This window comes from Malaya genurostris, chromosome 3, assembly GCF_030247185.1.
Source record: "Malaya genurostris strain Urasoe2022 chromosome 3, Malgen_1.1, whole genome shotgun sequence".
NCBI classification, from domain to species: domain Eukaryota; kingdom Metazoa; phylum Arthropoda; class Insecta; order Diptera; family Culicidae; genus Malaya; species Malaya genurostris.
Genome location: NC_080572.1, coordinates 299,864,464 through 299,880,241, shown reverse-complemented (window position 1 = coordinate 299,880,241; position 15,778 = coordinate 299,864,464). Strand labels below are relative to the sequence as shown.

Below are 15,778 nucleotides of genomic sequence, written 5' to 3'. Positions count from 1 at the left end.
TGCATACTTGTTCCATGTAATTCGTCACTAACTATAATTGTTCTAGAAAACTGCCGTAGGCAGGAGAAAAACTTCTGATATCATTTACCAGTTGATGAATTGTGTTCAATGGAGTCATCACGGATGCGAGTTTAACAAATCAGAAAATTTTTAAATGAATCAATGGAAAGACTGTGCTGCAGAAGCGCTAAGGTCAAAGTGAGAGTTTTTCCTTGCATTTTGCTTTCTAATGATTTAGATTAGACTAAGCGCACACAATAAGTGGCAATTAGATATCAATGTTCAAGATGATTACCATAACCTATTTCATATTCTTTGAAGAATGTTCAAATTTGTGTACAAGGAACTGCTTCAAAGTTTATTTTGTTACGTCGGATGAACATTCAAGTACGAGTAGTTCTTTAAAAACGGACCATTCAGAATGCTTTGTATGCTGCCAACCCCATGACAATGACAATGATGACAATCTGTCCATTTGTTCAATTTTTGTTTAACAAAAATATTTCACATTTTCACATTAATTTTTTTTTTATATCGTTTATTTCACATTAATTTTTGGTGATATATCTTCGAACAATTAACTTTTGAACGAAACGAAGTTCGACGGGTCAGCTAGTAATCGACATTTTCAATCCAACAGTTCAATTAGAAAGGTCCCAAGGATTGGTTTGCCTGATTTTACTATAGTCTCTAGACTCCAGACATCACAAGAATGAAATCCCTACTCGCATCCAGCCCCCCGAACCATGCCTTTGTCGTTATTTTGCGAATAATAGAGTGCATCCACCGACCCAGATTATCCCTATCCCAAAAAGCTTCCAAGTCCTTTGATGAGAAGCGCTATAGTATTCGTTGAACGTAACCGGTCTCACCCTCGAGAGCTCCACATTTGGCTAAATTATCGGATTTCTCATTGCCTTACTCTGTACTTTGTTGGAGTAAATCTAACAAAGTTCAAGCACTCTCATATTTCATTTTACTCACATATAGCCATAAATGTTATTGAAACAACCGATGGATTTTCAACAAATGACTAATGTCCAAATCATCAAACGGTATACGAAGCTTAGTTAAATAAATATTATTTAATTATAAAATTCATATACCGAATAACGTTGACTTGAAGTCAAGCTCAAATGTATTATTACTGATACTTTGTTTTCGAAAATGTTGTCGGAAGTGCGACGTTAGTGCTGCAGTCCGCTTTCGTGGCCAAACCGAATCAATCTTCCAAAATTTGTGACAGGAATTATCTTCAATGTTAGAATGAGACTATTCGAATGACAAGCGAAAGGCATTTTTACTATTAACAAAATGATGAAGTCAACGGACTACTAGATCAAAAATGACATGTTAAATAATGACAATAGCTTTTCACTGTAATGCTTTTTATTTCAGGGTGCTGGCAAGGAAATCCGCGAAGCCATTGCCGATCCTTCGCCCGAGTGTCAGGAAAAGGCGTGGAACATTGTGATACCGCTGGTGGAGAAATTGAAGCGCTGCTACGAACACTCGCTCGAACTGGAACGGATAGTACCGATGCTGCTGGGTCAGCTAGTCGGTGGCCGCCTGAATCCCACACAACACCTGGAAACACAGCAGGCTCTCGTTAAGCAGCTGGCGGAGATCCTAGAGTTTGTGTTAAAATTTGACGAGTACAAGGTGAGCCCCGCCACGGCAAATACAATCTAAATATTCGACACTAACGGCTGTCAATCGTTGCTTTCAGATGAAAACCCCCGCAATTCAGAATGATTTCAGCTACTACCGGCGGATCGCCAGTCGACAGCGGTTAGACCAAAGCAACGAATTAATCGTCAGCACGGAACTGGCGAATCGAATGTCTCTGTTTTATGCTCATGCCACCCCCATGCTCAAGGTGCTCAGTGAAGCGACATCGAAGTTCGTTCAGGATAATTCCGACAATGTGGACAACACGACGGAAACACTCGGCACAATGGCCAAAGTGTGCCTTCGGATGCTAGAGAACCCGTGAGTATTGCTTTTTTCATTGCCGTACTGGATGAGTCATTTTCTGTTCTCTAATTGCAGTAAACTCCTGGCACAGATCGAGCGGGAAGAAACGCACTTGCTGTTGCTGCGAGTGATGGTCGGTTTGGTGATACTGTACGATCACGTCCACCCGGTAGGAGCCTTCGCGCGCGGTGCCCATGTCGATGTGAAAGGTTGCGTTCGGTTATTGCAAGCGCAACCCGCGATCAAGGCGGAACCCCTGCTCAACGCTCTGCGGTACACCACCAAACATCTGAACGAGGAAAATACACCGAAAAACATACGGAATCTGCTGGCGGCCTAAAGTTCCCTATCCCCCGACGCGACAGCAGTAGTTGTGTGTGTCTGTGTGTTTTTTGTTGTACACAATTCTGCTGCAGATTATTTAAATTTAGCATTTTTTTTAAGTTATATCACGATCCTTTCTTTTGGTAAGGTTATGTTTTCGTGTTTTTTAGAGAAATAACTTAAATATCGAAATGACTCGTAATAAATCTAATTTAATATTACAAATAAACGGTTAAGTGGATGTGAGAAAATTTATCTAGTTAATATATAACTTAAATTTACTGTATAAATCCAACAAAATGAATCAAAGTGCATTCAACTCATTGTCAAGCGAATAGAAATAAATGCCTGTTTTGTTCCATTTACTTGCTTTGATAGATAAAATAAAACTTCTTTACATTTATACTAACTGAATACAAAACTATTTCGATTTAGTAGCAACACACGAAGTTATAAATTATACAATAAATCCTATAATAAAGAAAGAGACGTAAAGTGAATGAATCAGAACAGAGAAAGCACTAAAAAAGAAGTAAAACGAGCCTAGATTGTAGGGGCAAGTAAAAACCTATCAACTTTTTTCATCACTACACTGTTATCGCCTAATAACAATAAAAACTGTGAAGAGAAATCTATTAAGCTAAATAATTGTTGTATAGAACAAATATTTTGAGATTATCGCAACATGACTTGAAGGAGTTTTTTTCGGGGCGCACACTTATTTGTGAAAATTGGATCCACTTAACATTTAGAAAATTCGACCTACTATAATTCATTAACGGATTAATTACTTCCCTTCCGGAAGAACAAAAAAACAGAAAACCGAGATACAACACAAAACTGCAAGAAAAAAATAGATGAAAAGAACAACCAAGCTGTGTTCCTCTTTACAAGACAATTTAAAGAAGAAAAAAACACCTCAAAACAGTTTACCGAATACCGATCAATATATTTTCCCGCATCACACATGTAACAGAAACCAAACCAATCAAAATGAAAACAAAGATGTAAATCAATTAGCAGAAGCTACAGGATTAGTTTATGTGTTCACACTTTAACTGATTTGTGCATTGAACAGACAGATGAACCTTCCCCAGTGATAGCTGCACTTGAAGGTGCGGCCGGGACGTAAATGTAGTAGACGATCACTAGAAGCAACAGAAGAAAAACAAAATCTCGATTGCAGTAAAAATTTTGCCTCCTGTTAGACACTCCGTGGGCGAAACGCATCTAACGATCAAAACCAATCAGAAAGTATGAAAGACAACCGACACATTTATAGAAGTACGCTAGCGATCAACGCGAGCAAATGGTAATAGTTAACATCGTAATTACTGTTCGCTCGAATATGACTCCGCAACGCAACGGAGTTTTCTGTGAACTGAAAGGTGGTCAAAGATACCAAAGTCAAAGTCGAGAATAAAATTCAAACAATGACAAAAGAATGCAGTTTTAGTTACTTTCTTGAAGAATACCTTCTGAAACCTTCTGGGGGAGAGTTGGCATCACTGGGAGTGAGATGTGGTGTCCTGGTGCTGCTCTCAAAAAAGTATAATATACATAAGTCTATAACCAGAGTGACGACTTATCATCCGTAATGTTGGCAACAATTCAGAACATTCCATTAGCCTTACATTGAATTGACAGGTCGTTTGCTCGTTTGGAACTGGTAGCTGTCATTCCAAACGAACAGCTGTCGTCACTTTGATTGTAGTCACTCTAGGTGTCGCCCCATAGCGTGATGTATACCATAAACGATTGAATTTCATGTCTCGAGCTAAACACAACTGGCTACTGAACTGAATGCGTATTCCAGCATACGAGAACATCTCTTGAGAATTGGATTGAAATGGCATCGATTCGAACGTTAGCCGCCCATGGCAACTCTGGTGGATGGGGAATACAAACGAGACAGTGTCATACAAATCTGATTCAATGTGTTGATGTACAAACAAATCAAATCACAACCCACAAATCGTCTCTCAGTGGGTTGTAATATTTAATGTGCACTCAGCGCTCATCTGCTGATTGCTTTTTTTTTTAAACTATTTTATGGAATATGAGTTAAAATTAAATTATTAAGATTTAAGTTGGGTGTTCAGTCACAAGTGGTGACTTTTCATCCCTATTATACCTTATGATCAAAAAAGAACCGGAATTTTCATTTTAAAATTCCCGCGCTTGTCCAATCGGTAAACTTTTATTCTCTCAACATTGGCAACACTTTTATACACATTCTGTAAAATTTTGACGCATATCGTACGATTAGTTTTTGTTTGGCGTCTATACAAAGAAGTTGAAAAATTTTCGTGTGGCGATTTTTATAATGGATGAAAATTTAGAACAACGTGCGTGCATCAAATTTTGTGTTGCAAATGGATTTAAGTGTTCCGAAACGTTGAAAATGTTAGAAAAGGCCTTTGGTGAATCGTGTCTAGGAAAAACACAGGCATACGAGTGGTATAAACGCTTCAAAGGTGGTCGTACAAGCTTGGATCATGATGAGATCCCTGGCCGCCCAACAACATCTGTTACTGAAAAAACATTGAATTGGCAAAGCTAGTCGTGTTGCAAAATCGTTCTGTACCGATTAGAGAGATTGCTGTGTTGTTGGGCATCTCTTATGGATCAGCCGAACACATTTTAACTGATGTTTTGGGTTTGAAACGCGTCGCTTCTCGGTTGGTGTCAAAAAAGTTGAATTTCACGATAATGCGCCGGCTCACACAGCGTTGCTTGTGTCGCAGTTTTTGGCCAAAAACTCAACCAATATCATCAACCAAGCACCGTACTCTCCAGATATGGCCCCGTGTGACTTTTTCCTCTTCCCCAGACTCAAATTGCCATTGCGTTTTGAGACCATAGAGACCATAAATGAGAATTCGCTGCGTGAACTAAAGGCCATACCTTCGGCGGCCTATAAAACTTGTATGGAAAATTGGATCAAGCGTTGGCATGCATGTATTGCCGCAGGAGGAGAGTACTTTGAATGCGACAATAAAGAAATTTGAAATTTTGCGTTTTTTAATCAAATTCCGGTTCTTTTTTTATCATAAGGTATATATGATTTGGTTATTACCATGAGGAAATCATTTGCTTCCGCAATTCTGAGATTTTTGTGCAGGGAAAATACTAAACCTATTAGTATTGTGTAATGGGGAAAAGGAACTTATATACTAACTTACTAACTTTTATAGAGAGCGAATCGATTTTATTGAAGATTGCATCGATTTTTGTCGGAATTTGCTTATAATATTATGTGACATTACATCTAATGGTTCTATATTTGTGAGTCTGTGTAACTCATTTGTACTAAACCAGGGAGGACGCTTCAAAATCATTTTCAGAATTTTATTCTGAATCCTTTGCAGCGTTCTCTTTCTCCTGATCCTCGAAAGTGAGTTTTTTGTCATACGTTAAACCTAAGTATTTAGCTTGATCAGACCATGTCAATTCCAAGCCATTCAATTTGAGAGTGTGATTATTGTTTGGTTTAAGAAAAGAATCTCTTCACTTTTAAGGAAAGATAATTAATTGCGTTTTAGCTTCATTTGGTTTAATTTTCCATTTTGACAGATAATCACTGAAAATATTAAAACTTCTTTGTAGGCGACTGCAGATCACTCTTAGATTTCTACCTGTGACTAACAGACTTGTGTCGTCACAGAATAGCGTTTTCTGACAACCAACGGGTAGATTTGGAAGATCAGAAGTGAAAATATTGTACAAGATTGGAGCTACGCTCGAACTCTGAGGAACACCGGCTCGTACGGGTAGCAATTCAGATTTACAATTCTGATAGCTAACCTGAAGAGTACGATCAGTTAAATAATTTTGAATCATTTTGATCAAATAAATAGGAAACTGGAAATCAGACATTTTTGCTATTAAACCTTTGTGCCAAACACTGTCGAATGCTTTTTCTATGTCTAGAAGAGCAACTCCAGTGGATAACCCAGAAGATTTATTTGCTTTTATCATGTTCGTTACTCTGACAAGTAGTAGATGAGTAGTTGAATGTTCATGACGAAATCCAAACTGCTCTGGTAAAAAAATTGAATTCTAATTTATATGAGACATCATTCTCAACAAGATAATTTTTTCAAAAAGTTTACTGATAGAAGAAAGTAAGCTAATTGGTCGATAACTTGATGTTTCTGCTGGGTTTTTATCAGGTTTGAGGATAGGAATTACTTTAGCGTTTTTCCATCTTTTTGGGAAGTAAGCTAATGAAAAACACTAGGAGTCTCAAGGCAACATCGGGAAGATTTTTAATAATAATATTAAAAATTCCATCATTACCAGGAGCCTTCATGTTTTTAAGTTTCCTAATAATTGATTTAATTTCATCAAAATTCGTCTCAATAATGTCATCTTGTGATAACACTTGGGTTGAAGTATGCTCATATTTCAGTGAGACTTCATTTTCAATAGGACTCACAACGTTCAAATTAAAATTGTGGACACCCTCGAGCTGTTGAGCAAGTTTTTGAGCTTTTTGCCATTTGTAAGAAGTATTTGATTTCCTTCCTTGAGAGCAGGAATTGGTTTCTGAGGTTTCTTAAGGACCTTAGAAAGTTTCCAGAAAGGTTTAGAATAAGGTTTAATTTGTTCAACTTCTTTAGCGAAATTTTCATTTCGCAAAAGAGTAAATCTATGTTTAATTTCTTTTTGTAAATCCTTAACTATGTTTTTCATAGCAGGATCACGAGAACGTTGATGTTGTCGTCACCAACATTCTTCAACCGAATGAGTAGTTGAAGATTGTCATCGATGATAGGAGAATTTAATTTAGTTTGAGCTTTAGGAACTGAAAGATTTCTAGCTTCGATATTCGTACCCAGAATATACAACAAGGATATTCGTTATTGAAAGTCGAGTGATCGCTAAACTAACATGGTGACTCTACTAATGAGATGACTATTAGGTTTTGCACGAACATGACATAACCTCACATAAATGAACAGAATGAACTTTTTTTGACAGTCGACGTGTACTTGTTTACAGTTCAAAAGTTCATCAGAAGTTCATCGTTCGAATGTAAAAGTTGCAAGTCGCCTCACACTCAACAGATTCATACATTTATCGCTCCTTGATGCTGGAAACACATACAGGACAATCTTTTTAGTCATTTTCACTGTGGAATACGTTTTTAGCAGGCACTTTTTCGTCATTTTTTTCAACTTTTAACTTGCAGTCGCAAAACAAAACAAGTACACGGCAACTGTCAAAGATGAACTTGATTCATCGGCAGTTCATTTGTGTCGTCATCGTGCAAAACCTAATTAGGTTTTGCACGAACATGACATAACCTCACAAAAATTAACAGAATGAACTTTTTTTGACAGTCGACGTGTACTTGTTTACAGTTTAAAAGTTCATCAGAAGTTCATCGTTCGAATATAAAAATTGCAAGTCGCCTCACACTCAACAGATTCATAAATAAATCGCTCCTTGATGCTGGAAACACATACAGGGCAATCTTTTTAGTTATTTTCACTGTGGAATACGTTTTAACCAGGCACCTTTTCGTCATTTTTTCAATTTTTAATTTGCAGTCGCAAAACAAAACAAGTACACGGCAACTGTCAAAGATGAACTTGATTCATCGGCAGTTCATTTGTGTCGTCATCGTGCAAAACCTAATTAGGTTTTGCACGATGACGACACAAATGAACTGCCGATGAATCAAGTTCATCTTTGACAGTTGCCGTGTACTTGTTTTGTTTTACGGCTGCAAGTAAAAAATTGAAAAATGACGAAAAAGTGCCTGTTTGAAACGTATGTCACAGTGAAAATAACTAAAAAGATTGCCCTGTATATGTTCCCAGCATCAAGGAGCGATATATGTATGAATCTGTTGAGTGTGAGGCGACTTGCAATTTTTACATTCGAACGATGAACTTCTGATGAACTTTTAAACTGTAAACAAGTACACGTCGACTGTCAAAAAAAGTTCATTCTGTTCATTTTGTGAGGTTATGGCATGTTCGTGCAAAACCTAATTGGCACACTAATTTTAGTTAGGATCTATTAGAGTAGAAATAGTAACTCAGTGTTGTAATACTTGCGTGTGGAATACATGTAGGTATGTATGCATGTGTTTTTGTGTGTACAGGGTCCGGCACTCGAAGTGTAACCAATTAAAAAGGCCATAAATTAAGTTTGGAAAATTACTTTTACTTAATTCAAAGTACAAAATGTGTAAAAATAATACAAAATTCAGAATCAATTCACTTTTGCTCGATATGACCACCTTTTGCCTTGACTATGGCCTTGAGACGGTCAAAAAACGAATCGCAAGCTGCCCGAATGTGACTTGCAGGTATTTTGGCCCACTCGCGGACAATAACTTTTTTCAGCGCCTCGAGACTGGTGTATCTTTTAGTTCGGACTTTGCTCTCCAAAATGGCCCAAAGAGAATAATCCATTGGATTCGCATCTGGTGAATTCGAGAGCCATTGTGTGGACGTAATGAAGTTCGGAACGTTGTTTTTCAGCCATTCTTGGTTCACTCGAGCTTTGCGAGACGGTGCCGAGTCCTGCTGAAACGTCCATGGTTTGCCACCGAAATGTTTGTCTGCCCACGGCTTCAAAGCAACCTCCAGAATACTTTCCCGATAATATGTCGCATTTACCTTGACGCCAGGCTCGAAGGTCTGAAGTTGGTTACACTTCGAGTGCCGGACCCTGTATATACAGAAATAATACTTATTAGGTTTTGCACGATGACCACTCGAATGAACTACCAATGAACTGCCGATGAATCAAGTTCACCTTTTGACAGCTATCAGTGGTTTGTTTTGATTTTCAGATGAAGATTCAAAGTTCGGAGATGACCAAAAAGTGTTTGTTGAAATCGTGTAAAAGGGACTAAAAAAATTGCTCTGTTTGCGTTTCCACTACCAAGCAGAAATTTGTTTATGAATAGGTTAAATGAAAAAAGGAGAGACAAGTGGATTGAAGCCCTCAGACTGAGTGCAGGTTTCCGTTCGCTCTGTCAGCGGGGGACAATCAGTGTGCGTATACGGATAGTTTGTGATTTTGCTTGCTTTCAACTGCATCCATATCGCTAAATTTGATGATCCTTCGTTTCATGTAAGGCAGCGTGAAAAATTTGAAATCAAACGATGAACTTCCGATGAACTTATCCACTGTAAACAAACCACTGATAGCTGTCAAAATTAATTCATTTTGTTCATTTTTGTGAGGTTATGTCATGTTCATGCAAAACCTAATGGGTCCCAAGTGTCAATATAATTTAAATAAAAACGCATGCCTTAGTTCTTTTCCGTCGAACCATCATGACAGGCCTTACAAAGATGTCATTAAAAAACACGAATCCTTTTTTTCTTCTTTTCTCGGAAATGGATGACTGAGCATGAATAAGAAATTCGGAATAAAGGATAAGATATTCAAGAAAAGCAGGAACAAATGTGTTTCAGCTCCATTTAATTTAATTAACACTCTTAGGAAATCTTAGATACAAAATGGAACATGGGTAAGAATAAAAACATCACTGCATACAACTAACTTTTACATTTAAGGAAATAAAATAACATATCAGCAAAAGTACGGAGTGTAAATAAAATAGAATGACAACAAAAGACACTTACGAAACACAGTTGAATAGAACCACTGGAATTAAGGTAAAACAGAATATAAACAGAATGACCAAAGGTAAGAAAACCAACATAAAAAATAATAAAAACTGTTGGGTAATAGTATAATTTCCTCATATTGAAAAAGGCGTTTATATGGCGCGCATGTGCTGATTCGGCCTGATACAAACTAACGGAGAGGGAAACACATTTTGGACAGGGCTGTAAAGCTGATTGGAACCCTTTCCCCACCAAAATGTGATATAATTCAACTACAAACATTCTTTGCCGGCGTTTTTGCTACAAATCTGTTCCCAGAATATACAACAAGTATGTTGTCAGAGCTTATGTTTACAGATTATGTAAAAACTTCTTTTCACGAATTTACGATTCGAGAAAAAAGTATTAGTAATTTACAACGTGAAAAAAGCATGTGGGTTCTACACCGTAAAAAGAGTCATACGTAAATGGAGGTAACCTCTCTACATACACTGGATTAGGTAAGAACTCTACTTCGAATTGCAAATTATTAGGGTTTCCCAAAGTACCCTGGGGGACGAAAAGCGTAGCTATTTGCTACTATAGCAAAAAAGGCATTGAGCGGTCGCCTTCTATTAGAACTGTGATATCACCAGCGTTTCAAAAACTGGCTACATGGTCTGTGTATGATGAGGGAACTGTTAAAATATAACACGAGTCTTTTTTTATTTCAACGATTTTCACGTTTATTCAAACGGTATAAGTTCTCTGCAGTATTGTTTCTTTGGTGTACCCACTAAAATGAACTCTCCATCTCACTTTCCCAGGTTCGGCTATACCGGCTGTACACTCTACCCTCAACTCTTTATTTGTCTAGCCAGTCAAGCGATTTGCTTAAAGGATGATCTCGGTGCTTTTTCGTTTTCAAATGGGCAATTAAATTCCTTTTTTCGGAAGTTTTCTTGCCACATATCGGGCATTCGTAGGCCTTACCATGCTCATGTACCCAAACGTGAATCTCGTATGCTTTTTTATCCTTGAATACCGTATCGCACTGATCGCATCGATACTCTGTAGGGAAATGGACCGAATGCATATGTCGCGCAATGGCTTTACATACGGTTCCACATAAATTGCATTTTTTTAGTTTGGTGCCATCTTCAGATTCTACGATTTCGTAGTATTTTTTCCAATCACTCGAAAATTTTACATCTGGATGCTGTTCGTGTTTCTTCAGATGGTAACGAAGAGATAGTTCTGAAGAGTAGCTGCAAAAAGAGTCAAAATACCTATACGGATCACTATTTCTAAATAAAATTGCAGTTGTCTAACCTTTTATCACAGTGTTTGCACTTCACCTCCTTCGTAGAATGCATTATCTTGATATGAGCCTGCACAGCAGCCAGAGTTGAGAGCATTTTATGACACAAATGGCATTCAAACTTTTTTACTTTCTCATGAGTCAATTCGATATGCTTTCTGAGTTTATGCTTCCCGTGGCATAATTTACCACAAATTTCACAAGCAAATCCGTTAGTGTGTAATCTTTGATGATGTTTCAGTGAAGTAACGGAGGAACAAACTTTACCGCACTGATCACATGTCGTTGGACATGGAGCGTTTTCGCCCAGGTGGTACGTATTTATATGAGCTTCGATGGCCCGTATTTTGCTATATCGCCGGTCACAATGGGGGCATTTATGGGGATTCTCGTGCATTCTCATATGAATATTGAGCGTCGTCACTTTATTTATGACTACCGTCTCCACAACGCAAGCCGCACAAGTGTAAGGCAGTTTATCCAAGTGAGAATCGAGATGAAAAAGTAAAGCCTCAGGCGTACCAAATGAATTGCTTTTACAAATATAGCATTTAAAATCGTTTACTCGGGGACGATTTGGGTCTTCAAAACGGGTTCTGGGACGCCCGCATTTCCGTTTCGGTGCGCCATTCACTCGCTTTTCTTTTAACTTTAAACGTTGCTTTTTGGCATATTTTTCCTCTACTTCTGACAGATCTTCGCTATCGGATAGTAACAACTCTTCGTTGTCTGGTTCAAAGTCACTTTTGTTGTCCTCTCCGGTGACATCAACTTGCCTGGAATATGAAACAATTTTTTAAGAGGTTTTAACCATTAAGTTTTCTGACCCTATGTGCAGAGTTGAGAATCGTACCCAGGTGGGCTTAGCCATCACCCATCACGCTATACCCGCCCCCATAACAATGATTAAGAGAACTTTTACTTTCATAAACCACATGAATGTGTAGTCGAATACGCACAGTTCATTTGCTCGATCTTGAACCGCATTTTCGTGTTCGAGAACCTCCTCTTCAACGTCAACCTGCACGAATTCACCGCATTTTTGCAATCGTAGCATGCTTTCGTTTTCACGAAAAGCCTCTATGGTTTCATGCATTTTGACCAGTGTAGTAAGACACAATTCACAAATTTGTTGCGGTAAATCATCGTCAGCCGAGAGCTGAAAAAATGTGTATTAATAAATTCGACTTTTTTAGGTTTTTTAAAATTAAGTGTTTAGTTACACGAATTTTGTTACGCTACTAACGTTAACAGTATGCTTATTACCTCCAGTTGAAGAATGTTGCTAAAGATTTGTTTCATTGAATAACCATCATGCGCTTCATGAATAGGATATAACCGGCAATTACTATCACAACAAAGACGACAAATTTTTGCATAATCCATGTTTCTGCCTGATCCGGTACCGCATAAGTAAAAACTATAAGTTAATGTTTACCTAGATGTTTACAGTTATTCGGACACAATAAAACTAGAAAGAAATTTCAAAAAGACGTAAGTAAAAATGTAACTTGATTGATTTTCTTTATCAGTCATCATATAATCCAATTTTCAAACTGGTAAGTATAAAATTAGTTTCCGTGCACGAATATAAATAAATCATCTTTTAGCATCCATGAAAAACAGAGAATCTGTCGTTGATACTTACGTCCTAATGTAAACCTACTCTAGAATACTTTGACGTCTCCGAAACAACAGGTAACCCTTTGTTATTTCGAAACTCAAACTAGTCGAAATGTGCACTGACATCATCCAAAAGCGGCTCTTATACGATCATTAAAAGTGTCATTACTAAAAAATAATATGATTTCATGCGAGAACGGCCAATAAACCACCTGTCAACTTTCACTTTCGAAAGAAATTGCAAGCGAGCTATGAAAGATAGAGTATTAAATTTAACAAGAAAACTTTTCTCTGCCGTTCACTATTATGACTTACTCTCAGCGAGTGCCGAGTCATTCGAAATTACTCTTCAAAGTGAATGTTGATGGATGGCTTATTGGCCGTTCTCAAAAAAGGTGGGATTTTAATGAACGTATAGCGGCTTTTACACGAGCATTATTTTTGTCATTTTTAATGATGACTAAGTAATGATGTATTTCAAATTTGATAGAAATCTCGTCATTACTGCACCATTACACGTCCATTAAAATGATATTCACCCTCATTCTTGTTTACGGCCGTATGCGATACGTTCGAAAGTATAGCAAATTCGTATTCCCGTTTACGTTCGAATCAATCACACTTTTAAACATCGTACATGCATAAAAACAACGATCATCCAACTTTAAATTATCAGTTCTGGTACAGATTTGAGTTGTAAATAAAAATCTTTGATATCATTTGTTATTTGACTTGTTTTTTCACTGATTTTGTATCATCATGTTTGCTTACGTCCGTATCGACCATACGACGAACACATGCTTTCGAACGAATGCGAACAAGCCATTCTTGTTTTCACTCGAACGTGTACGTACGCGATTCCTGTGCAAAAGAAGGATCGGTGGCGCAGATAGTTTTTTAAGGAAGATTCCAAGCATCAAGGAAGTGGCGAATGCTACATAATAAATAAATATCGTACTCAGGACCAATTTTATTCCAGTTGGTAAATGAAATTTTCAAATTAAACTTCGTGCAAAGTAAAAAAAAGCATTTGAAATAGCAGTCCGATCAGTAGTATCTGCGAAAAATATGTTGCATTTTTCTTGCAATTTTGTCATGTTTTCGATAGCCTACATATTTATTTCATTGGTAAAATCATGCATTTAATATAAAATAAAGCATGTTTACCCATGGCGTATTTTCCATAAAGTACTTAATAGATGCAAAATTGATGCGTAAAAACTTTGAACCTCGCATATATTCAAAGGCTCCCCACAAAAAACAGCATTTTACTATACTGCTATGCTTTCTAAGTGATTTATGCAAAACACAAATTTATGATTTGATTACAAATCACCTTTAGATTCGAAAATAATTTTGTTAGAGATCGGTTAAACTTTTTTCAATGTGTTCGAATGGTTGATTCGCAACATTAAACTGACGAATCGAAACCACGGTATTTCGTCTATTCGTCCGTAAACGGGAATGGGACATTTCGTTCGTACGAATGATGTTCGAATACACGTTTCGTTTGAAACTAAAATGGCATACATTCTAGCGTTTCGCATATGGTTAATCACATGAATTGGACTGATTACATCAAGGCTTAGCATTTATTTTAAGAAGTTTACTGATATTTGAATATTTTGTGGCAAACGAGTCGCGTTCGAATTCATTCGAGTGAAAACAAGAATGGCTTATTCGTATTCGTTCGAAAGTAACTGTTCGTCGTATTGCGGATACGGACGTAAACAAGAATGAGGGTGATTATTTTTTAGTAATGATACGAGTCATTAAAAATGTCATTACTGAAAAATAATATCATTTTAATGAACGTGTATTGGTGCAGTAGTGACGATATTTCTATCAAATTTGAAATACATCATAGCGGCCCTTACACGAGTCATTAAAAATGTCATTCCAAAAAAATAATATCATTTTGATGAACGTGTATGGTGCAGTATTGACGAGTTTTATACCAAATTTGAAATACATCATTACTTAGTCATCATTAAAAATGACAAAAATAGTTCTCGTGTAAGGGCCGCTAAAGATGCCACTCACATTCATTACCGAATCGGAATAAATTCCGAATCAAATCCGAGTGAACAATAAACTTTTATTAGCGGACCTTACACGATCATTAAACGTGTCATTACTATAAAATATTACCATGTTAAATGAACGTATGGTGCAGTAAAGACGAGTTTTCTATCATTACTTGGTAATCTTTAAAAATGACATTAATAATTCTCGTGTAAGGGCCGCTAATGCGGACTCCAGTGTAACAACCGGCGAGAGAATCAACGAGGATGAATAATTTCTGAACTCCATGCGCAAATCAATTGATTATTACACCGAACGTTAGAAATCTTCAAAACTGAAGAACTGTCGTCAGATTTCCAAGAAGGGATTTTCGAAGTAGTGACTACGAAAACACTCTTCCAAGGAATGCTTAACTTTATTCAATTTTCTTGGGTTTTTATACAAATTTTCAGCTTGCATATCTAATAACAAGTTCTACAAATCGCCTAGGATGAAATGAGAAGGAATGAAACCAACTTTTATTGCACCTATTGCTGATATACCCTACGCTCAAAACGTTATCTGCGCCGGAATGGCTGGCCTATTCGATCGGTTATTTATCTTTTATTTCTTTTATCTTGGTTTCCCTGCTTTACCTGGTGGTAAGAAAATTCTTCTGATTCGTTACAATTACAATTCACGGTACATTTAAGTTTCACATCTGCACTCTCTTAACTCTCGAATCGAACTGACTAGCTTGTCTTGTCTGAATGTTCGTTAGACCTGACTACCTAGCCCTAAACTATTATTAGGTTTTGCACGATGACGACACAAATGAACTGCCGATGAATCAAGTTCATCTTTGACAGTTGCCGTGTACTTGTTTTGTTTTGCGACTGCAAATTAAAAATTGAAAAAATGACGAAAAGGTGCCTGCTAAAAACGTATT

The 15,778-nt window shown here is 37.2% G+C and overlaps 2 protein-coding genes across 4 annotated transcripts in view; one reads left to right on the top strand and one right to left on the bottom strand.

Annotated features, from left to right (window-relative positions):
- The window catches only part of LOC131434714 (CYFIP-related Rac1 interactor B), a 95,570-nt gene extending 91,824 nt beyond the window's left edge, over positions 1–3,746 (top strand). Inside the window, exons 2-4 of the mRNA XM_058601751.1 lie at positions 1,399–1,662; positions 1,730–1,992; positions 2,053–3,746. Coding sequence (XP_058457734.1) covers positions 1,399–1,662; positions 1,730–1,992; positions 2,053–2,317 — 792 coding nt within the window. The 3' untranslated portion in view covers positions 2,318–3,746. The remainder of the gene's footprint in view (positions 1–1,398; positions 1,663–1,729; positions 1,993–2,052) is intronic.
- A 6,800-nt stretch (positions 3,747–10,546) lies between these two features.
- Positions 10,547–12,687, bottom strand: LOC131438442 (zinc finger protein OZF-like). Of its 3 annotated transcripts, none has more exons than XR_009230939.1 (4): positions 12,469–12,687; positions 12,056–12,361; positions 11,214–11,978; positions 10,547–11,149 (listed from the first exon to the last, which is right to left on the bottom strand). XR_009230939.1 is itself a non-coding variant. In XM_058608467.1 (4 exons), exons 2-4 carry the CDS (start codon positions 12,071–12,073, stop codon positions 10,747–10,749), a joined length of 1,212 nt encoding a protein of 403 aa, XP_058464450.1. In that variant the 5' UTR covers positions 12,074–12,361; positions 12,469–12,686; the 3' UTR covers positions 10,549–10,746. The 3 variants fall into 3 exon arrangements, 2 of the variants coding, with proteins under 2 accessions (XP_058464450.1, XP_058464449.1); XM_058608467.1 differs by having other exon boundaries at positions 10,549–11,149; positions 12,030–12,361; positions 12,469–12,686; XM_058608466.1 differs by having other exon boundaries at positions 10,555–11,149; positions 12,162–12,361; positions 12,469–12,686.
- Positions 12,688–15,778: the final 3,091 nt, after the last annotated feature.